Raw genomic sequence first — 25,285 nt, 5'->3', positions numbered from 1 at the left:
TGGCTAATGCAAAAGATTTGCTTTATTACATTATATAACCAAATTATATTACTCTTTTACTGTGTCAGCACATGGGATGGCTTGATGCATGTGAACTATAAAAAATGCCAGTTGGTATCGAGATTTCTTTCTGTCCCCATTATCCAGATCTTGAAACTGTTATTTCCAGATCTTCCACTCTACACTGCCAATGACCATACAAATTGGAAAATTCTTGCAATTGCAGAAAAAAACCCTAACTTCCCCCATTCTTAAGCCTTTTTCATTGGAAATTAAAAGACAGCCTCTACAAAAAATGTCATGGCTCCAGAATATGAAGGCAGATCATCCACATTGTCTGCTTTGAACTGGTTTAACTGAATCTACACTGCCAGATAATCCAGTTCAAAGCAGATAATATGGATTTTATACAGCTGCGTAGAAGGGGCCTCAGAGTGAAGAGAGGAAATTCACCTAATGAAACCCAAAAAGTTCCTGTCCATGGTGCTGAATGAAAGAGCCCTACATCGCATTCAAGGTAACAACTTTAGTGAATATAAAATCTTGTTTTCTCTCATTTAGATTGGTTTACAATGGGTTCATTTTTTTGTCTATCTGCATTCTTCTATGAGATAGATAGATGATAGATAGACAGGCAGACAGATTCAAATCAGCAAGGCATCTGTAAAACTGAGAATATGAACCTTCCTGATTCTCTTCTTAGCCCACCTGGATCAAGTTAAATCTGTAAGGCTATGTAAAATGCTGGTGGCTTTTCTTTACTCAATAGGCCACCACATTTTAACTAGTTGGGAGCAGAAGGATTTTTTGAATTTTGTCTTAATGTATATTACATTAAGTCACCTTACATACCATATTGGAAGAAAAATTAGTAACAAAATAAACAAACAAGATTTGTTGTGATGCAGAGTCTGAACATTATGTTTTTATGATTTTAACTGTGACATTCTGTTCTAATGTTGTATATTTTTAGATTTTAAATTGTATAGAAATGCTTTTAATGTAAGCCACTTTGAGTTTCCTTGTAGAGAGAAAAAGTGGGGTATAAATAAGCATAATAACAACAACAGCAACATAACAATATCCCAAACCCACAAAAGAACTTGCATTGGTGTCATTTAACAAGATATATCATGCGAGCTTTTGAAGCTCCAATTGCTTCTTTATCAGACAAAAGATGCTTAAAATCATACAGAAAAGTTACAGTGTCAGAGTCAAGGTCTACATTTTGTATTTCGTGGTGTTTATGTTGTAGTTCAGTTGGTTCGGAGAAGCTTCAATGCAAGCAGAGGCCATTCTGTGTGACTTTCAATCATTATATAGTTAGCCCTCTACGTTTGAGGATTTGACTTTTGCGGATTTGATTATTCACAGATTTAATTAAAATCTGTGAATCTAGAAATCTCTAATCCTCCAGCAAGACTCTATGGTTAACTTATGCCAGAAGTTGATCAAAGAGTCACACTGGAAGACATTAAGATTCTTGAGTGAACATCTCTCTAAAAATCTCTAGGTCCTTCAAAACAATGCATGGGAAGTTAACCTGACAGACAAGTTGGAGAAAGTAGATATTCCCAGACAGGCATTTTTTTAGGTTAAAAAATAGCAATTGCATTATTTTTGGTTTTGGAGTTTGTTTGTTTTTTCACTTTTGTGGTAGTCCTGTGTCCCTAAGCCCAGTGAATGTGGAGGGCTGACTGTAGCTCCTTAACAGAAGGTACCCATTCTCTATATCAGTGATTCCCAAAGTGGGTGCTACCGCCCCCTGGTGGGCGCTGCAGCAATCCAGGGGAGCGGTGACAGCCACAAGTACATATATCTTTCTGTTTAATTGCTCCTAAATTTTTTAAAAAATTATTTCCAGGGCGCTGTGTAATATTTTTTTCTGAAAAGGGGGCTGTAGGCCAAATAAGTTTGGGAATTGCTGCTCTATATCCTCCTTTTTCTCAAGTTCCAACAGTAATACTAAATTCACAATACTGCAGCTGAAACTGCTTAGAATTAGCCAAATACTAACATGTGGAAGTCTACAACAATTCCCCTAGTAGACTGATACTCTGGCCTATTGAAGAATATGCACAAGTGACTGCACTATACAATATTACGTATGGTGTCAACAGTAAATGGTAGCTCTGCTTCCAAACAAATGCTTGTGGTAACCCTAGAAGTCAACTCTGCTCATTCCTTCCCTCACAACACGTACGAGAAGTTGTAATGAGAATTGCAATACATATCTATGCTGGCTTGCACCTACCGTGTTTCCCCGAAAATAAGACCTCCCCAAAGAATAAGACCTAGCAGGGGTTTGGGGGGATTGCCAAATATAAGGCCTCCCCTGAAAGTAAGACCTAGCAACTAAGGCTGCAGCAGAGTTCCATTGGGAAGCATGGCTGCAGGGCAGAAGCAGCACTCATTCATACACCAGAGGGAGGGAGGGAAAGTGCTTGCTTTCTGTGCCTCCCTCCCTGCCTTGCCTTGCCTTGCCTTGCCTGTCCCCCAGCCAAGGCTTGAAAAACCTTCCGTGGCTGCTACTGCGCTGCCGTTTCTTCCTTCGGAGACAAGGCCACGCTGACCATGCTGCCTTGCTTCCCAGAGGCTTCTGATTGGCTCCTGGAGCCAGGGCAAGGGAGGGTGGGAGGGAGGGAAGGAAGAGGGCTTTCATCCTGCTGCTTTTGCTCCTTAAAGGTACAGGACGCATTGGGATTCTCCTCTCATCTTCCTATCCTATGCCATGAAACTGATTATTTTATACTATTATTCTATTGCCATATTATTATCATCATATTCTGTTACTATTATTATATCCCATTATTATATTATCCTATTAATATATTTTAAATCATTATATTATATTTTTTCTATTATTATTATATCATTATATTATTATTCTATTATTATTCTATTATATTTTCATATTATTATATTATTATTCTGTTATTATTAAATTCCGTTTTATATTACCCTATTAATATATTTTATATCATTATATTCTATACTATTATTCTATTATATTATCATATTATTATTTTATTATTATTAGCATATTCTGTTATTATTATTATATTCCATTTTATATTATCCTATTAATATATTTTATATCATTCTATTCTATTCTATTATTCTATTATATTATCCTATTATTATTATATTATTATGCTATTCTGTTATTATATCCCATTATTATATTATCCTATTAATACCATATTATTATCATTTTCTGTTATTATTATATCCTATATTATATTATCTCATTAATATATTGTATATAATTATATTATTATTATATTATCATATTATTATAGTATATTATATTATTCATCATTCATGACTACATTGAAACTAGAATAGAGAGAAATCAGCGTGGAAACCTTGTGAAACCTAAATTGCAAGAGGTACCATAGATTGTTGTACATGTAAATAATGGTAGTAACAAGAAATTCTTGATAGGATTCATAGTTTGTCTGGTTATGCTGGTTTGTGATGACAACTACTTTACAGTATATAATAAATGTTCATTTTGTTGTTCAACAATAAATGTGAGCTCTTCTTCATGGAAAAATAAGACATCCCCTGAAAATAAGACCTAGTGCATCTTTGGGAGCAAAAATTAATATAAGACCCTGTCTTATTTTCGGGGAAACAGGGTAGTGTTTTGTTTTATATCAACTTCTATGAGCCAAAGACCATTAAAGGTTAGCCTCTACAATATTTTTATAATACCATCACAAACTAATGTACTTGTGCATCATTGCTCTTTACTTCACGGGGTTTGGGGACTATTCAAGTGCAAGTTATCTGCTCTTATTCTGATTCAGATCCAAGAGAAACTCTGTTAGACCAAGCAGCAGGAATATTTGCTCTCTAAAGCAATTAGAAGTTTTTTCCCCCTGACCACTTAAAGACTGCACAGCACAGCCATTATAAGTTTGATGTTGTTAAAATTAACCACAGATCTTTTAAAAGAGGAGAAGTATCAAACTGAGACTACAAAATTGTTTTAGCAATACCATTGAACATATCCTCAAATCATAGTATTTTTAGACAATGTTCAGTCATTCTACAACATAGCTATACAGAAACTAGTTAAGTACAGTGCCGTATTCTGTAATCATATCTCAAGGTGTAGCACCCAGTCCTACAGATTTCAGCATAATACAATAAAGAGGATTGTTGCCCTGTTGTTACCACCCTTGTCCAACAACTGGATTTGTGAGAAACAATTCCAACATACTCCTTGCTCAGTGTAAAGAGAGAATTGGATGACAACTACCAGAAACTGCAGTAGCCACTGAAGTTTCTGGTAGTTGTCATCCAATTCTCTGTAAACACATTTACCAGGGATTATGTATGACTAAATATGGTGAAGCTAACTATGTACTAACAATAGTACTGCTGATATCCTGACAATTCACTTTCAAATAGTAGCTGTGACACTAAAGGCACAAGACAAGGATTAAAGAGTCTGCTTATTTAAACTGGATATTTTTCATATATAATAATATAAGAAGGGATTGTTTCCATTTCTCAGGCTCAACATGCAGTTCTATTTCTAACACAAATCTATCTGTGTTATGTGGATTAAGCCTGCTGTGAAGGAACATTTTTCCTGCACATCCAACAGAAATGTGAATTGGCAGGAGAGTGTGAGTGTGTTTTCAAATTGTTGATTTAGCTGGCAGAATTTCTGGTGCATATTTTGGCTTCTTATATGGCTCTGCACATGGTATTTGTGAATAAAATAAACCATCCATATTTTCCCCAATCTACATCACAACTCCTGCATGCTTCTTAATAAACAAATGCCATATCACAGGGTAGCTGGATTTTCTTCAATGTGGAGAAAAAAGTTCACTGAGAATGCAACATTTGCAAACTATCTTATAAAGGAGATAGATCGTTTTCCACAGCCTTGTGTAAGTAGCCAGCAAGCAATTGCAAAGCTGCTCACCAATGATGCATGCAGTTACATTTAAGAATAGTCTCACTAATCAATAACTAAATAGGACCAAAGAGAGACTGGCAGGAATATGTAAACATTTAGAGCCTTGTACTAAGAAAGGAATACTAGTAATGAATATTTTTAAGCCAGTGATTCATATAGAATCATATAGATTTTGTTGCCCAATAAATTCCAGCAACATCTACAACATTTACTCATATATAAGTATGGAAATCTAAATTTTAAAAACGTACGCAAAAACCTAGACCAACTTATCCACAGACTAACTAAGTATTCACCTCAATAGTTATCAAAAAGGAGTTATTCCCATCTACGAGTGGAGTGCTGAAAGGCAAGAGCTTAGTCCATCCTGGAAGAACCTACTGCCTCTATTCTCTCCATCATGGCATCAATTCTGATCTTTTTGAATTTCTAGTGGGAAAATGGCTGCTGGGCCACTGAGGAGGTGCTGGTGGTTTCCCCTTTCCAAAGAATGATCCCTCTCCACAGAACTTGACAATGGGTCTTATCAAAATCTATAATTTTCTCTCCTAAATATGCCCTCAAATTATACATGAGTATATACTGTATTATGTCCCTACTGATCTAATGTTACAGTAGAGTCTCACTTATCCAACACTCGCTTATCCAACGTTCTGGATTATCCAACGCATTTTTGTAGTCAATGTTTTCAATATATCATGATATTTTGGTGCTAAATTCGTAAATACGGTAATTACTACATAGCATTACTGCGTATTGAACTACTTTTTCTGCCAATTTTTTTGTCTAACATGATGTTTTGGTGCTTCATTTGTAAAATCATAACCTAATTTGATGTTTAATAGGCTTTTCCTTAATGCCTCCTTATTATCCAACATATTCGCTTATCCAACATTCTGCCAGCCCGTTTATGTTGGATAAGTGAGACTCTACTGTATATGTCAACACAACCACAGTCTTTTTTAAGGTAATGGACAATGTCCTCGCTACTGCAAATATACCGAAAGGAATCTTCTCAGAGAAGGAAAACTGATTTTTGGTAGCAGATTTGTTGCTTTCACATAACATAACTAGCTGAACACAGGAAAGACCTGAAAGTTACAGCCTTGTGAAAATGTAAGGCAAAATGATTTGCATCTTTCTGGACCCTACTATATTCTATCCCACTTTTATATAAATATGCTTTGTAACCTGAGGTTTTACTATCATCACAAAGAAGTGGATTAATATCCACAAAAGCTTATGCTAAAATAAAAACACTTAGTCCATTTACTTCCTTATTCCTTTTTATGATGCAAGATACCAATGTGGCTACTTCTTGAAAATTACTGCATTGTAATCAAGGTAATGATACTTCAGGCAGATATAAATCTGATGTTTTCTCCAGTTTTACTATAGTAGATTAATGAGAAAGTAAGACTCAGCTCTAAGTGTAATGTCTTGGCCTTGTCTATATGCACATAATGTTTGCAGTCTCAAGACACAGCAAAAGAGAAAATCTGTGACAGCTGAAAAGGCAAGTATTTTAACATGGCCTAGGAAACAGGTTTTCTCTAGTGAGAAATGTATAATTGGAGCACTTCAAAAATACTTACCACAACACCATTCTTTGTCATAGTCTCACGGTACGTGAAATTGCAAACGGCCCAGGCTAGGTAATATGTGGACATGAGAGGAGTCTGTGAAAAGTGATCCGTAACCCATCCATCTTCTTCAAAAACAGACGTTTCCACAGGCATATTGGACAAAGATAAATAGGTTGCTTGGTGTTTGATGCTGATTTTGAATGTGGCCTTGTAGATGGGCTCATCAAAGCAAGGAAAAGCTTTTCTGGCATGAGTAGGAGAAAACTGCGTAACTGCAAGGAACCTGGAAAGAAGGAATGACCAGTTTTATTCAGAACTTGACAGAAAGATGTCACTAAAATATTGCATTTTTTAAAATTTGGTGCAGCACATAAATCAATGTCACCATAAAGCATCCTGAGCATTTTTGCTATTATTGTTCTGTGCTAAGATCAATTTATTTTTCTAATTTTGTGTATGGTACTGCACTTGGGAATTAGGATAACATACAATTCTGCATTCTGCTAACACCAATACTTGAGAAAGAACACAAGCATTAAATAAATTCAGCCTCTGGCATTGTACCACATAAGTATGAATGTTTGAATTAGTTCTAGTGATAATTTTTACATTTATCTTTACATTTATGGCCACCAACGTAAGTTTTAAAAACACTGGGGAGCAGCTGAAGAAAATATAGCAGCTAAAAAAATATTAGCTGGTATTAACCCCTGTAAATATTTTTTTTAAAAAAAAACAAAACAATGGCTTACTATTATATCAATTATTTAATTACCCCTGAGAAATTTTTTAGAGCCTCTGGCACTCTCAATGTACTGGCTTCTTTGGGCACTACATTTCCTCACTTAAGAATACTCGGGAGAGCCATTATTTCCAACTGTTGATGATGCTTGCTAAGTCTGAATGATATTAAAATGCTTTGGCATTCCAAGCACCTATCCTTAAGCAACCGACTAATATAGCAAAATTTAAGTCAAAAACTAGAAGCAAATTTTGCCTCTAACGGTAATTATTTTCTGATAATTTGCTCATATAATTTCTAGGTTTCTTAAAATAAACATTGTTGAGGGCAATTATGCAAGCTGCATAGCGTTATTGGCCCTGTTAACACATAATGCTAAACCCAAGCCTCAGACTCCCCCTTCTTTATCTTTCATCCCACACTATGGATGAGGGGAGGACAATTTCTACTTCTGAATAAATTGTAGCTTACATCTGCACTTCTACCAGGTGCCCTTAAATACCAGAGAACTCTGTAAATGGTACTTTATGCAGAATAATTCACATCTGATTGGGTTTTTTTTTTAAAAAGGCACAGCTTGGGGAACAAAAACCTGGCAAAGCTGCCTCCCCAATTAACTTCTACAGTTAACCTTTTAACACAATTGATGGAGGGGAAACCTGGTATAAATGTAAATAATTAAATACACATCATGCAGGCTACACTTTGCACATAACCAAATACTGCACATTACGCTTATCAAAATGGATTTTTAAAAGTGGATGTTGACATCGATTTTTAAATAGGAAAGATGTTTGACATTTTTGCTTTTCAGGAAAAAAAATATTTATCTACCACTCTTTAAAAAAAACCTGTTGCAAAAATCAGACTTTCAACTAAAAATCAAAACTAGACTATTTGTGGGACGCAAGGGAATCCCTGCCACTATTTACTCTCCACAGTTTCTCATCCTCTTAAACTCTTCCTTCATAATCCTGTTCAGCTTTTCTCTATGTTGCTTGCTGACTCCCAGCATCATTCACAGTACATTTTATGAATGTAAAAGGCCATAGCTAGTGGGCAGTAAGGTATAGAATACACAAAGCTATCATATGTATTGTGCTGTGGAGCTCATACAGAACATCTCAACTTTGGAAAGTTATTTACTAGAGCAGTGGAGTAGATACCCATCAGTGCAACTGAAATGTGTTTCCCTAAAAGTACAATCTTATACTCAATAGAAAGCCCCAATGAACTAAATCAGGCTTAAATCATTTTGTATATAGTATTGCAGCCTTCATTACTATAATATTAGGTTTTCCAGTGCACACATTAAATGATGACAGAATTACATCATCAATGTGTAATTACAGGAATGAAAGCCTTATAAATTGACTTCTTTGCATACAGATGACAGTAATTTGAAGCTATTTTAATTCCACTCTTCTATTAAAAAGGTAGGCATGTTTCCTCAACACTTTTCTGTTTTGACACTTTAGAAACTGTAATAATGAAAAAAGAAAGAAAAGCTGTCTGGCTCTAAGGAATTGTTTATTCTAGCACATGCAAAGCTGCCTAATCAACCATGCCAGATCAATTCATGATTATTAGGACAATCTGCACAAGGCACCCATTAATATCATAATATCGTCAATACATTTCACAGTGCATAATTAAAACTCATTTTTACTTAAAACTTCCCAGTTTAATTTTTTTCCATTTAAGATGAAGTGATCTGGGAGGCAAAATTAGCATATCTATAGTACAACAAAGTTTGAGAGAGATTTATTTTGCCTGCACAGTCGAAAGGTGAATCCTGCTTTGCTTAGAAAGAAAGTACTCTAATATTCAAGAAAAACTTATCTTGGAAGGCTATAGAAAATAACAATACTTTTCAGCTGAAATGCACAAAATAAACTAAATACATTTAAGATTTACTGTATTGTTTATCAAAATATAAAGGCATCAAAAGGCTTAAGTAAAGTTTTCCCTGGAGTGAAAAGTACTTATCTATAACATGTACTGCAACTGTAACATGGATTGCCACAGGATCCCAAAAAACATCTGAAAAGACTAATCATCATTATGCAAACTAGCTACATTAACAAATGATTTTATGTTTGCACTTTGATTACTAATTTTCTTAATAACCTCATAATCCCATGGAAACAGTGGATTAATTTTAGCTTTCAGACAATGTTGCTGAAAAGGAGGGATGGGTGCTAGGCAGGTAAACTGGGATTTACACTTCTTGGTGATTTGAAATAAAGTAGTAGGGATTTCCGACTTCCAGCTGTCTAACTATAGAATCATAAAAGTTTTGCACCCAAAATGAAGCTGATTTTGTGCGAAAGCTCTTGTCATCTTGAATCTGGTTACTGATCACCAATTTCTGGACTAAACAGGTGCTCAGATGTACTCTATTCTTTCATTTTAGCATATGCTCACCTGCCTGAGCTAGTTATTTTGTATCTGGCTTTGACTGGATTCTAGTCAAAAACAGAGAAACTTTTGCAAACCTGAGGACCTGCTCATATTAAATTGCCACATTTTCTGGATTAGAGCATTCACTTAAACTTCTGACCATTCAGATAAGGGAATATGAAGAAACAGACTTCTAATCCAGGATGGGAAGTATTTTAAAATGTTTACTGTTCTGCCAAATAAAGAACAAAGTGCTTGATCCTCACTATGTGTGATTACCTATTGATCAGCTGACTTAAATGAAGCCATGCCAATTGAAAGCAGTTTAAAAATTTGTTCAACGCAATCAGTTAATTCGCATGCCTAGCTACTAAATTCCACTTTCTCTTAGAATTACAGCCCAAGAAGGTAGACAAGGGAAAGTTAATTGCATGTGAACAGTTGTGCTATGAGTACAAATCAACACATGCAGGTTAAACAGTCTCTTATCTAGAAATCCAAAACCCTTCAAAATACTTCAAATTCTAAGACTGTCCACATGGGCGACTGAGATAGTGCTTTGCTTTCTAATGGTTCTGTGTACACAAACATTGCTTCCTTGTTGTTTTAAAATGTTATGCATAAAATACCGTTAAGGCTATTTATGTATTGGATGTATATATAACATAGATGAATTCTGTGTTTAGACTTGGGGACAATCTCCAAGATATCCCATTGTGTATATGCTGCACAACACTTCACAAGTTTCAAAGAGTTTCATCATTCACTTTCTAGTGAAAATCAGAAATTCATTCCTCCAGGATGATATTCTATTGAATCAGCAGGGCTTCCTTTGAACATGCATACATGGGAATGTGCTCTTAATGTAATAAAAAGATTCAGTAACTGTAACTGAACTCCGCAATAAGTCCATTAGATAAAATTCAAATGCGCAATGCATTACAGAAGACTGTTTAACATCTACTACAACCATTACAGGTGTAAGGAAGGCGATGGTGCCATGATTTAGCTGAAGCAGTTTCTTGTTTCTTTTAACTGTCTGGATAGCAATCACTCAAATAAACTTTCTGCTCAGCAGGGGCTCTCAAAGACATGATGACGTTAACAGAATAAGATTCTGTGGGTGAGTTTTCAATGGCAAGCAGTTTAAAAATATATTCACTCAAGATCTCTGCTAACAAAGCCAGTCTTCCTTTCTTTAAATCACAGCTTAGCTGTTAATGTTTGATTTACTGCATGAATGAGATGCTAAAACCTGATCTCACGCAGACTTCTGCAAATGGTCTGTAACTCAGGCAGAAGAAACAGAGTCAACTTTGTTACTCAAATGCAACCAGTCTGCAGAGAGATAAGAGATCACACAAAATCCCTGCTGTTGTAAAAAACCTACAGTGTGTGCATTCTACTTCAATCTGTAGCATGAATCAGATCAGGATGCTAATATTATATTTACCTTTGCTCATATTGAGATACTTAGTAGCTATAAGTCAAACATGGATTTCCATCTATATGATGAGAAGTCATTTTGTCACATCTGTCAAGACAGATGTTATGAATTACAGGCAGTCCTCAAGTTACAAACAAAATACGGTGTGTAGTAAAAGTAAAGGTTTTCCCCTGACATTAAGTCTAGTCCTGTCCAACTCTGGGGGTTGGTGCTCATCTCCATTTCTAAGCCAAAGAGCCAGCGTTGTCTGTAGACACCTCCAAGGTCACGTGGCCAGCATGACTGCATGGAGCGCCGTTAGCTTCCCGTAGGAGTGGTACCTATTGAGCTACTCACATTTGCATGTTTTCGAACTGCTTGGTTGGCAAAAGCTGGGGCTAACAGCGGGAGCTCACCCCACTCCCCGAATTTGAATGGCCAACCTTTCGGTCAGCAAGTTCAGTAGCTCAGCGGTTTACCCTGCTGCACCACCGGGGGCTCCTTTATAAGTATAACACTAGCCAAAAATATATATGAATTAACTTTGGATAGCATAGGGAAGGCTTAAAACCCCTGTGGTGTTTGTTTTGCTATCTGTATTCCTATTCAGAATATTTCAACTCGCTTTCTGTCCCTGTGAGAATTGGATTTTGAAAAATTTGGCTTGTAGTGGAAATAAAGATTAGTAATAAAGCTTTCCCATGATCTACTCTTTCAGGGGTAGATTTCTCTCACTTCCTGTTATCTCATCCCTGTTCCTAACTATGAGTTGTTTGTATGTTGGATGTTTGTACGCTGGACTATGTGCTTGGATCACGTGATTTACTCTGCTGTCAGAGTTAAATGTTATTGGTTTAAATGTGTTTTAATTGTATTTTAATGTTTATTATTTAAATGATGCTTTTGTATTGTTTTTAAAAGGCACTGAATTATTGCCACATTGTGAGGCCGCCTTGGGTCCTCCCTGGGGTGAGAAAGGCGGGGTAAAAGTATTGTAAATAAATAAACAAAATAAATTGTAACTCAGGGACTGACTGTATATACTTTCAAATATAAACCATATACCCTCAAATATAAATGCAGCACAGTGAACATAAATAAAAGGGCATCCAAATTCTACTTGAATTGAGTATGAATGCAAACCTCACATTCTGGAGAAATTATTCACCGTGTGGAAAAGTTAATTTTGACTATGGACATGGCACCTTGGGAACTGGGAACGTTTTGGTCCAAATGTCACTTTCCAGAGCTCTAGGGCCTCTATGATTCCCTCTTTTTCTCTCTCCTGGGTACCCTAGGAATGGACTGTGTTTGTCTGAAAGTGACAGCTTACTTAGTACCATTGCTGCCAATAACCCTTATCCTGAATCTCCTCTCCACATACATATCTTTCACCACTGTTTGATGCCCATGCTTATTTTGCAAAAATAGGCATTACATAGCTCTCTTGGAACCTCCCTATATGCAGCTGCATCACAACATGAAATTTGCTCTCAAGTTGTCAATACTTTAAATGAAATGCTCCTGAATCTTGTTCTCAATGGTAAAGTGCATCCTTGCAATAGCTCAGCTAGCCTCCTCTGCTGGAAGTTGCGTTTACAGTGTCTCACTATAAATTTGATCTTTACCTTCCTCCAAACTATTCCTTTTTTCATCTTCTGCTGATTTCAACAGAAGATAGGCAAGATGTCTGCTCAAAGTAATAATTGTTACACCTACACAATTGTGTGTGTGTGTGTGTAAGGGGGGGGGGGGGTTACAACTAGTTGAACCAGATATTTTACCATTTCAATATAAACTACAAAATCTCACAGTATCATAACTCATTATGTCCATGGTATGGACAATTAAGATTACGGGTTAGAAAGAGGTTCAAAAGGAATGCATCCTTCCATGTTTATACAGGTGAGTCCAACAGGTGAGTTCAAAAGCCATGCTGGCAAGCGTGTGCAGAAGCTCATCGCAGGCAACATTATTAAAGCAAGCATTGCCCTTTTCTTCCTAGGTCTGTTACATGCTGTGTTATACTGGTGTCCTGGGCATTCATTCTGCTCTCACTTTGCCTTCCTACCAAATAATACAATGTACATACAATAAAGTGGGTACCGCTGCGAGCAAGGCTGTTGGTACAAAATAATCAAATGCAAAACCTGTTAGAATTTCTACATGATGATCACGTCTCAAAGAGACCTTCCACCTTCACCACGTGTCAGAAGTAAAGCATCTTAAAGGGTAGAAGTGTCAGAAACGAGAGCTACAACATTAAAAGAGTCTATAATGTCGCTTCATTATTTTGGCTCCCTTTGCTCAGGACTGCAAGGTCCTAGCTTCCACCTCTGTCTATCTGACAATCTTTTGGCAGGGTTTAAAAAAGCATTAGACAGACAAATCCAACAGGAATGGAATGGACTCCTGACTTGAGTGTAAGACCTGATTCTAATTGTGCACTTCTGTGGTGGGAAGCAGCATGAAAGAGCCGGCAAGTGGAAACTTTTGCAAAAGTTTGGGTCAACTGGCTTTCACTTCAGGTGCTGCTGAAACGAGAAGAAAAAGCAAGATCTGTGTGCGCTTTCCCTTCAAAGAGAAGACAGAGAAGGGTGGCTGGAATGACAGGCTGAGATAATGGCAGCAGGAAGGTGGAAAGATCGACAGTGACCATTTCATGCAGTTTCAAAAGTGCTTTCGCTGTGCAAATGATTACAGAGGAAAATCCTGGAACAGATGGTGATGACACCAACCACAGAGCACAGATGCACATGAAGAGTTTTCTTTCACACACTTTTGCGGGAGCTTGTTGTCTGGCCACCACAGTATGAAGCTAGCTTCAAAGTGAATTAAATGATGAGTGGAAATGGGGCCTGAGACACTGGAGAGGATAGGAGTTTGAATGTGAAAGAGGATGGAGAAGCTGAGGAGGAAGAAGAGAAAGACCAGCCCAGCCAGGAATCAGACAGGCTTTAAAGCTGCAAGGCTTTTCAATGCTAATCAAAGTGATTAATTGCAACATTCACACTTGTCTTCAACAGATAAGAGTTCTTTCTTTCTCCCACCCTGGACCTTCCACAGATATATAAACCTCACTTGTCTGGCTTCCAAAAAACTTTACAACCTCTGAGGATACCTGGCATAGATGTGGGCAAAACCGGGCAGTCTAATTCCTCCTAGCAGAGAGAAAAGTGGCAGGAGGAGAGTCAGGATGGGAAAGAGGAGGCAGGATATGGATGTGGAAGATGGTAGAGAAACCAAGGAGGCGAGAGAGGAAGCAGCAGCACAGGCTGTTGGCCCAGATCAGGAGGAACTCAAACTACTGAAAACAGTGTCTGTGCTGACTCTGCTGAACTGGCAGATCAAACAGAAGGACATGAACTTTGGCTAGGAGAACCTGGTGCCAGGATCTTCTTCTATGTTACAAAGAAAAAACAGAAGTTATTGCTGGGCTGTTGTGAGTTTTCCGGGCTGTATGGCCATGTTCCAGTAGCATTCTCTCTTGACATTTCACCCACATATATGGCAGGCATCCTCAAAAGTTGTGAGGTATATTGGAAACTAGGCAAGGGAGGTTTATATATCTATGGAAGGTTCAAAGTGGGAGAAAGAAAGAACTCTTATCTGTTGGAGGCAAGTGTGACTGTTTCAAATAATTGCCTTGATTAGCACTGGAAAGGTTTCCTCTGAAAACAGGGGAATTCCAGTCAAGAAACAATCAGGGCCAGCTAACACCTCCCAACAAGGTGGTTAATTGAAACATTCACACTTGACTCCAACAGACAAGAGTTCTTTCTCCTACCCTGTACCTTCCACAGATATATAAACCCCACTTGCCTAGTCTCCAACAGACCTCAACAACCTCTGAGGATGCCTGCCATAGATGTGGGGAAAACTTCAGGAGCGAATGCTTCTAGAACATGGCCATACAGCCTGGAAAACTTACAGCAAGCCAGTGATTGCGGCCATGAAAGCCTTTGACAACACATAAGTTGTTGTTGTTGTTATTGTTATTATTGTTGAAGTTTGGCTGCAGGTCAGGGGGTAAAATGGGCAGTCCAATTCCTCCTAGCAGAGAGAGAGAGAGGAAGAGAAAGAGGAAAGTGGCAGGAGGAGAGCCAAGAGATGGGAAAGAGGGGCCAGGATATGGATGTGTAAAATGGTGGAGAAATCAAGGAGACAAAAGAGGAAACAGCAGCACAAGTTGTTGGCCTGGAATAGGAGGAACTCAAACAAACTACTGAAAACAGTGTCTGCGCTGAAACTGCTGGACTGGCCGATCAAACAGAAGGCTATGAACTTTGGCTAGGTAAACCTGGTGCCAGGATCTTCTTGTATGTTACAAAGAAGAAACAGAAGTTGTTATTATAACAAGAGTTCGGCTGCAGGTCAGGGGGTAAACTGGGCAATCTAATTCCCCCAGCAGAGAGCGAGAGACAGGGAGGGGGAGAGAGGGAAGGAGAGAGAGGAAAGTGGCAGGGGGAGAGCCAAAAAAAGAGAAAGAGAGGGCAAGATATGGATGGGGAAGATGGTGGAGAAACCAAAGAGGCAAAAGCGGAAGCAGCAGCACAGGTTATTGGCCAGGAGCAGGAAGAACTCAAACAAACTATTAAAAACAGTGTCTGTACTACACTAACTCTGCAATACCGGCTGATCAGATATAAGGACATAAACTTTTTTTTAATCATGTCAGAAGCGACTTGAGAACACACTGCAAGTCGCTTCTAGTGTGAGAGAATTGGCTGTCTACAGAGATGTTGCCCAAGGGACACCTGGATGTCTTAGATGGGAGGCTTCTCTCATGCCCACGCAAGCTAGAGCTGACAGACAGGTGCTCACCCTGTCTCATGGATTCGAACCACCAACTTTCAGGTCAGCAATCCAACCATCAGGTCAGAAGTTCAGCCAGCACAAGTGTTTAACCCATTGCACCACTGCGGCTTATAGGACATGAACTAAGTCTCCATGTGTTGTCGATGGCTTTCATGGCCGGAATCACTGGGTTGCTGTGAGTTTTCCGGGCTGTATGACATGTTCCAAAAGCATTCCTGACGTTTCGCTCACATCAATGGCAGGCATCCTCAGAGCTAATTAGGTATGCTGGAAACTAGTCAAGTGGGGTTTATATACCTGTGGAATGTTCAGGGTGGGAGAAAGCAGCCAGACCCTGAAGCTGAAAGGCTATTCAATGCTACTCAAGGTGGCCAGTTGAAACATTCATACTTGCCTCCAACAGACAAGAGTTCTTTCTCCCACCCTGAACATTCCAGAAATATTTAAACTCCAATTGCCTAGTTTCCTACAGATCTCACAACCTCTGAGGATGCCTGCCATAGATGCAGGCAAAATGTCAGGAGAGAATGCTTCTGGAACATGGCCATGCAGCCCAGAAAACTCACAGCAACCCAGTCATTCTGGCCATAAAAGCCTTTGACAACACAGATAAGCTATTGTTATTATTATAATAGGAGTTTGGCTGCAGGTCAGGGAGTCAATAGGGAAATCAAATTCCTCCGAGCAAAGAGAAAGGAAAGTGGCAAGAGGAGAGACAAGAGAAGGGAAAGAAGGGGCAGGATGTGGAAGATAGTAGAGAAACCAAGGAAGAGAGAGAGGAAGCAGCAGCACAGGTTGTTGGCTCCGATTAGGAGGAACTCAAAACTACTGAAAACAGTGCCTGTGCTGACTCTGCTATACTGACTGATCAGATATAAGGACACAAACTTCATGCCAGGATCTTCTTATATGTTATAAAGAAGAAACAGAAGTTATTATGGGTTGCTGTGAGTTTTCCAGGCTGTATAGCTATATTCCAAAAGCATTCTCTCCTGATGGTTTCGCCTGCATCTATGGCAGGCATTCTCAGAGGTTGTGAGGTCTGTTGAAAACTAGGTAAGAGGGGTCATATATCTGTGGAAAGTGCAAGAGTGGGAGAAATAACTCTTGTCTGTTGGAGGCAAGAGTTAATGTAGCAATTGGCCACCTTGATTAGCACTGAATTGCCTTTCACCTTCAAGGTCTGGTTGCTTATTGCCTGGGGGAATCTTTTGTTGGGAGGTGTTAGCTGTCCCTGATTGATTCATGTCTGGAATAAGTAAATAAAGAACACCTCTCAGAAAATAGAGGAATTCTAGACGTGTATCAATCAGAGCCAGCTAACACCTACAACAAAGAGACAAGAGTTATTTCTCCCACCCTGGACCTTCCACAGATATATAAACCCAGGGCTGGGTTTTTAAAAACCTGGTTTATTCATGAATTTTAACCTGGTTTATTCATGAATTTTAACTGGTTAACCAAATCAGCATGAGTGTCCACTGAAGTTTATCTGTCTTGAGTGTCCACTGAAGTTTATCTGTCTTGAGTGTCCACTGAAGTTTATCGGTGGTGCCTGATTTCTAAATTATTTTGCCTTAGGGAACTATTCTTCATGATTCGCCAAAAGTTTCAAACCAACCCCCCATTTTTTTCTGGTTATGGCCCTGTCAGTCTGTGACTTGTTTGTGAGTCAACAACATGTATGCATGCCTGAGGGAATCCTTTGCTATGAGATGTTAGCTGGCCCTGATTGTTTTATGTCTGGAATTCTCCTGTTTTCTGAGTGCTGTTCTGCTTTTAGAGTTTTATAAGTTATTCTTCTAACTACGGGAGTCTGACTGGCGGTCTGTGGGCCACGGGGAGGGGAAGGTGGGTGGCCGGAGGGCGGGCGCCTACCTCCGCTCGCCGTAGAGGACGTAGGAGCTGCGGAAGAAGCCCAGCAGCTCGTTCTCGATGGGCGCGTGGAAGAGGATCTTGAGGTTGTAGCTGCGCTGGGCCTCGAGGCTGCGGTTGAGGACGAGGACGAAGACCTGGGTCTGCGGGTAGAGAAAGAAGCCGGCCACGCGGAGGGCTCCGGCCAGGCGGTCCTCGGCCAGGCGGGCGGCCTCGACGCGGAGCCGGTGGGCGTGGAGCACCACGTAGCGGGTGGCGCGGAGGCACTCGACCTGCACGTTGACCTCGCCGCTGAAGGTGAAGTTCTCCAGGAAGACGCTCAGCATCAGGTTGTAGTGCAGCGGGCGCAGGTGGCCCGGCAGGCGCGGCAGCGTCCAGGGCGGAGGGTGCTCGCCGTTCTCCTCCGAGTCCGCCTCCGCCGGGGCCGCGTCCCCGTCTCCTTCGCGGGGAGGCTCCCCGAGGAGGTGGGGCTGGTTGAGGCGGGCTCCGGCCGGCGGGGCGCTCCCGTTGCCCGCTCTCCCCGCCGCCGCCGGGTCCCCCGCTCCTGCCGCCGCGCCGCACTCCTCGATGCGGACGCTGAGCAGGACGGCGATCATGGTGACCACCAGCAGGGCCAGGATGGAGACCGCGAAGCCCAGGACGAGGCGCTTGTGGACCGTGATGTGCCGCTCCGTGGTGCGGGGCCGCGCCGCCGCCGCGTCCGCCCACTGGCCCGAGAGAGCGCGCCCGCCGCCCGCCCGCCGCCCGGGAGCCTCCTCGTCCTCCTCCATCCTCGCCCTCCGAGGGAGCTCCCGCCGCCCAGCCCGAGGCCTCCGCTCCCGCGCCCCGCCACAGCCAGCAAGGCGCGCGGGAAAAAGAAACAAGACAAGAAGCACAGCAGCGCCGGAGATGAACCAGGAGCAGGAAGAGGAGGCGGGAAAGAGGCAGCCGCTGCTCTCCTTGCCTCTGCTTCCTCCTCCTCTCCTGCCTCCGCCTCTGCCGCTTCTTCTTTCTGCCGCAGCTGCTGCGGGTGTCCCTTCTCCGGAGTCCCTAAGAGCGGCCCCGGAGGCCGGAGGAAGGCTCCGCGCGCCCCATGTGGGGAAGGGGGCGGGGAAGGGGCGGGGCCTGGCGCGCGGAGGGAACGCCCCCCGCCTCTTGGCTGTTGCTGCTGCTGCTTTCGGGCGCAACTTGGGTCCCGCTCTGGTCCTTGTCCGGTCCTCGCCCCGCCAGGGAGGAAGGACTGTGCGGCAAAGGGGGAAGCGAAGGATGCGGTCCTCGGTGAGAGTCCTCCCTGGCTGTTGCTGCTGCTGCTTTGGGGCGCAACTTGGGTCCTTGTCCGGTCCTTCCCGCCTGGCGAGGGAAGCAGGGTTGTGCGGCAATCAGCGAGGGTTCTCCCCGGCTGTGCTTCGGCGCTCGCTCTCCAAACTCCCCTTTCGGATTCAGCTTCGCTGCGTGCCTTGCTTTGCCCGATGTGCTCTCACACGCAGCAGCAGCAGCAGCAACTGAGGAGGGAGAGCGGGGGAAAGACGGCCTCTCGCTCTTCCTCTCTCTTCCCGCCTCTCTGTCTCTCTTGGTTTCACCCTCTCTGTCTCTCTCCTCGTCCCCTCGTGGGTCTCTGCTCCGAGGCTGGGACTTTGGCGCTGTCCTCGAGCAGTCAGCCCTCCAATGCGGGATCCCCACGAGCCAAGGATATCCCCACGCCCGGCGGAAGCCTCCTTTTGGGGATCCGCGCAGAGGGAGGCGCTCTCTCGCCTTCCCCGCTCAAGACTCCGCCGTGCGGGGAGGGAACACAGAGGAGACGCGTCTTCTCTGCAAAGGCGAGACGATTAGGGCGCCGCTTTCGGGCAGGTCGGTTGGGGAAGAGTCCGATTAGAGACGAAGCCCACGTCCACGCAAGTCGTGCCTGTTGGTACTTGGAGGGGCGGAGGAATGGCAGCCTGTTTCGCCGGGCAGGAAGAAGCCGCGGGGCTCTCCCCTCGGGACTGCGTCTGGGCGCAGGGAAAGCAGCACGCGATCCTTCCGCGCGCCACGAGAAGCCCAGAGCCCCGCGTGGAAAGGCGCCCCCGCTCCTTCACCCTGTGGCCTGCCTTTTCCACACAACCATTAACCCTTTCTGCCCCCCCCCCCCCGTAACTTCCAGATTGGGCTGAAATGCGTAGACGTGGCTGGGAAGCAGCTCTGTACTTCACACCACTCCAGTCCAAGGTGAAATAGCAATGCAGTTTAGTAAGGCATGGGACCCCGGTGGCGAAGTGTGTTAAAGCACTGAGCTGCTGAACTTGCAGACTGAAAGGTCGCAGGTTCAAATCCCGGGAGCGGAGTGAGCGCCCGCTGTTAACTCCAGCTCCTGCCAACCTAGCAGTTCGAAAACATACCAATGTGAGTAGATCAATAGGTACCTCTCTGGCGGGAAGGTAACGGCGCTCCATGCAGTCATGCCAGCCACATGACCTTGGAGGTGTCTACGGACAATGCCTGCTATTCAGCTTAGAAATGGAGATGAGCACCAACCCCCAGAGTCAGACATGACTGGACTTAACGTCAGGGGAAATCTTTACCTTAGTAAGGCATATATATATTCCATAAAATCTCCTGGTAGAACAGCAGGTTAAACCGCTGAGCTGCTGAACTTGCCGACTGAAAGATCTGGGGTTCGAATCCAGGGAGTGGGGTGAGCTCCCGCTGTTAGCCCCAGCTTCTGCCAACCTAGCAGTTCAAAAACATGCAAATATGAGTAGATCAATAGGTACTGCTTTGGTGAAAAGGTAACGGCGCTCCGTGGCCACATGACCTAGGAGGCGTCTACGGACAACGCCAGCTCTTTGGCTTAGAAACGGAGATGAGTACCAACCCCCAGAGTCGGTCACGACTAAACTTAATGTCAGGGGAAACCTTTCCCTATATATATATATATATATATATATATATATATAAAGCAGGTCAGTAAAATAGAATAAAATGTAACGTCAAAATGTCAGAACTAGTCCACAGAAAACAAAGTACAAGAATAGCATAAAAAATCAGGGAAAAAATCCACATCATGAGATTCAGGAACAATCCGTAAAACTTGAAAGCATTGTTCATGAACAACAGAAAAAAAATATGGAACTAGAAATCTCTTAGAAAGATTGACCTGGCAAGAGATGTATCTTCATAAACCAACGTTGCCCAGATTGGCAAAGAAAGGGGCTTGTTAATAAAGACAGAAAATCATGCCTTTTCCCCTAACAAAGACTTTTTGTCTAACAAGCGACTTGACTTTTGCAAACTGTGCTGCGCTGCCCTGTGTTGACGAAAGGGACATCTTCTATCTAACTCCTCATTAGAGAGAGCACCTGGAATTTCTTGAGTCTGACCTTGCTTCCCTAGCAAACTGCCTTTCTGGAATGTGGCCTTCAGACTCAATTTCAGGACTTAACATCTCTTGCTGACAATCCTGCTGGTCTAAAGGCCCAGAATCTCCAGCAACATCAGCCTGGCCTGCAAGCCCAGAATCCCCACTGACCTCAGATGCAGGCACAATTAAAGCCTGAACTATAACAAGATGCATGTTGTTGACTCACAAACAAGTCACAGACTGTGTGAACAGTGCCAGAGCTACACTTTGTTCTGAGTATAGGCAGACAGGCTGTAATTGATGGAAGAGATTTTCCCCAAGGGGTAGATGTATTAGGAAGAATGCCAACTTAGTGTAGTGCACTATCAAAGTTATTTTTGCCGACAGCTACAAGGGCCAATTGTATGACTGTAGAAATGCTCCTCAGCCACGTGAATGACCTCCATGAGGAGGTGGTGGGCATGGGGCATGATGTAGTGGGTTGCCCTAGCATTGAAAGCCTTGCAATCCTCGTAAAATGACAGGGTGGGTGAGATATAGCCACATTTGACCCTTGCAGTATAGTGGTTTGAGTTTTGGACTAGGATTCTGCCATGTGCAGAAAGGAAAGGTTGCCTGAGAATGATCAAGCATTCTGTTGAACTCCAGAGCAGGAAGCACCACTGTACTTAACCACCACACTCCAGTCCAAGTTAAAACAGCAAATCAATTTATTGAAGATTATATACAAAGCAGTTAATCAAAAATAGTAAAAAAAAAGTCTAAATGTATTAAAAAAGTCCATAAGATTCAAGGTACAAGAGTTGTTTCACAATCCATGACATCTAACATAGGATACAAAAAGACAGCATAAAAATCCAATACAGAAATCCAAGAATAATCACTTCAACTTGAAAGCATGAAACATTAAGCTTTAGGAGGCTTAGCTAAGACTTGACCATGGATGTTGCTTCTCAAACTCCAATGTTGACTAGACTGCTGAAAAATCTCTCTGGTCTCTCTAATATAGACATAAAATCATGCAGTCTCCCCTGAGAACCTGATAACGGCTTTTTGGCTAACAAGCGTTGTGACCTTTGCAAACTCTGCTGGACAGCTCTGTTTTCACGAAAACTAAATCTATTGGCTCATTAGACTGTCCACCTGGAATTTCATCCTCTGAGCTCATCTCCACCTCTGACCTTGCTTACCTAGCGAAAGGCTTCTCAACAACATCTGGGCCCCTTTTTGAAATGTGGCCTTCACAGTCCCGGAATCCCCATGATCCACTTTCTCAGTGAATCAGGTGCAGGCACAATCAAACTACAACACATTCACTTCTTGAAAACTGCAGTATGGTTGCATATCCATAGAAAATGCATTCCAAGATTCCCACATAAAGCTGTGGATAATAGCAATCCCTATACAGGCAAAGAACACATCACAAATGATAGTCATAGTCAAGACTTACAAATGACTCATAGTCAAGAACGGGGTGAAACAAGCGAGAGGAATCTATCCCTTGGAAGAGAAATTCACTCCTGAAAGAGTTATCATAGGGAAAAGGTGGCTTCACTAATAATAATAATAATTTTATTTTTATACCCCGCCTCATCTTCCCGAAGGGACTCGGGTCAACTTACATGGGGCCAAGCCCAGACTAAAGCTTTTTCACTAATCCTTGTTTTCACAACAATCCAGATTGCACAGATAGTAAAACGAACACCATAGGGGTGTTAACCCTTCTCTATGCTATCCAAAGCTTTAAAAATATACATAGTTTTGGCTGGAGTTACACTGTAAAATGTACCTGTTCTGACTTATGTACAGATTCAACTTAAGAACAAACCTACAGGACGTATATTGTTCATAAGTTGAAGACTGCCTGTATTTGAAACAGATGCCTTGCTTACCAAGTAGCCTTTCAAGCTCCAGGAGATGGGGGTTCTCCAGTGAGCTATGGAAGCCCACAAGTTAGAGGGGAACAATGGCAGCCCTCCTTGGAATCAATCTTGCCAAGAATCATAGAATCATAGAATCATAGAATAGTAGAGTTGGAAGAGACCACATGGGCCATCTAGTCCAACCCCCTGCTAAGAAGCAGGAAATCGCATTCAAAGCACCCCCGACAGATGGCCATCCAGCCTCTGCTTAAAAGCCTCCAAGGAAGGAGCCTCCACCACGGCCCCGGGGAGAGAGTTCCACTGTCGAACAGCTCTCACAGTGAGGAAGTTCTTCCTGATGTTCAGGTGGAATCTCCTTTCCTGTAGTTTGAAGCCATTGTTCCGTGTCCTAGTCTGCAGGGCAGCAGAAAACAAGCTTGCTCCCTCTTCCCTATGACTTCCCTTCACATATTTGTACATGGCTATCATGTCTCCTCTCAGCCTTCTCTTCTGCAGGCTAAACATGCCCAGCTCTTTAAGCCGCTCCTCATAGGGCTTGTTCTCCAGACCCTTAATCATTTTAGTCGCCCTCCTCTGGACGCTTTCCAGCTTGTCAACATCTCCCTTCAACTGTGGTGCCCAAAATTGGACACAGTATTCCAGGTGTGGTCTGACCAAGGCAGAATAGAGGGGGAGCATAACTTCCCTGGACCTAGACGCTATTCCCCTATTGATGCAGGCCAGAATCCCATTGGCTTTTTTAGCAGCCGCATCACATTGCTGGCTCATGTTTAACTTGTTGTCCACGAGGACTCCAAGGTCTTTTTCGCACACACTGCTGTCAAGCCAGGCGTCCCCCATTCTGTATCTTTGATTTCCATTTTTTCTGCCGAAGTGAAGTATCTTGCATTTGTCCCTGTTGAACTTCATTTTGTTAGAAAACACTGTGATAGAATTGCCATATATCTGAGTCAATGTGAAGGCCCAAGCAACAAATGACAAAGTCATATTAGTCCATTAAAGCAAAAACATCCTCCTACACCTTCAAGACTAGCAGATTTATGATTGCATGAGCTTTCATGGACACTCAGCCCACTTCTAAAAATAATGCTCACTTGCTGATCTGAGAGCTATTGCTGAACTCCCAATGGCTCTGAAATAGCTAAAAGTACTTCTTACTGACAATTAAAAACACTTGTTTAAGAATATAGTAGCACCAGAATAGCTAAACGATCATGCACTCATGACAGACCTGCTTTTTTCAGTCAGAATGTATTAATGTGAATTAAGCAGTTCATCACAAACACAAAAAACAATGCTGTGCCACACAAAAGCCTTCCATTAAAAAAAAGAAAAACAAAAGTGATATGCCAAGATAAGACTGTAAGCAAGCAGTCTCACCACTAATAAAACAATTATATGATTTGCCTTGAAGTTTAAGGACCCTTCCACACAGCCATATAATTCAGAATAGTGAGTTAATCTACAATATTTGCTTTGAACTGGGTTATCTGTAGGTAAAGGTAAATATTTTCCCCTGACATTAAGTCTAGTTGTGTCCAGCTCTGGGGGTTAGTGCTCATCTCCATTTCTAAGCCAAAGAACCAGCATTGTCTCCAAGGTCATGTGGCTGGCATAACTGCATGGCGCACCGTTATCTTCCTGCCGGAGCAGTACCTATTGATCTACCCACATTTACATGTTTCTGAACTCCTAGGTTGGCAGAACCTGGGGCTAATAGCAGGAGTTCACCCCACCCCCTGGATTCGAACCGCCAACCTTTCGGTCAGCAAGTTTACCAGCACAGTGATTTAACCTGCTGCGCCATCAGGGGTCCACAGAGATAGTAGCAATCTACATTATTGAAAGCATAATGCATATCAGTGAAACCACTCATGTTCAAGGTAAGCACATGACTAGTAGAAGCCAGTATTGGACTAATAGAGCAGATTTCCAATCCTTACTCAGCCATGGAAACCAATTGGATGATCTTGGGTACATCTCATTCTTTCAGCCATGGAGAAAGGCAATGGCAAACCCCACCTGCAGAAGCAATACCAAGAAAACACCTATTTAAGGTGGCTATAAATGATAGCTTGAAGGCACATAATAACTACAGACAGGTCCATGAGATAAACCAAATGCACCCTTCGGTGTCCTATGTTAAGAAGTAAACAAATGGATAGAGAGCCACTGTTGTAGTGGTTTGAGCACCGGACTAGCACTCTGGAGATCAGAATTCCCCACTCAGGCATAAAAACCCATTGGGTGACCTTGGGCAACTAATACTCTCAGCTTCAGAAGAAGGCAAAGAC

At 42.1% G+C, this 25,285-nt stretch overlaps 1 protein-coding gene across 1 annotated transcript in view; it reads right to left on the bottom strand.

Moving 5' to 3' along the window:
- Positions 1-18,831, bottom strand: part of trhde (thyrotropin releasing hormone degrading enzyme) — a 328,094-nt gene extending 309,263 nt beyond the window's left edge. The window contains exons 1-2 of the mRNA XM_062982616.1: positions 17,796-18,831; positions 6,538-6,811 (exon numbers count right to left, since the gene is read on the bottom strand). Of these exons, the coding sequence (XP_062838686.1) occupies positions 6,538-6,811; positions 17,796-18,562 (1,041 nt within the window). The 5' untranslated portion in view covers positions 18,563-18,831. The remainder of the gene's footprint in view (positions 1-6,537; positions 6,812-17,795) is intronic.
- Between the last annotated feature and the right edge of the window lie 6,454 nt (positions 18,832-25,285).

The sequence above is a fragment of the Anolis carolinensis genome, chromosome 5 (genome assembly GCF_035594765.1).
Source record: "Anolis carolinensis isolate JA03-04 chromosome 5, rAnoCar3.1.pri, whole genome shotgun sequence".
NCBI lineage: Eukaryota > Metazoa > Chordata > Lepidosauria > Squamata > Dactyloidae > Anolis > Anolis carolinensis.
Note: the sequence above shows the minus strand (reverse complement) of the source record. Positions and strands in the feature narration are given on the sequence as shown.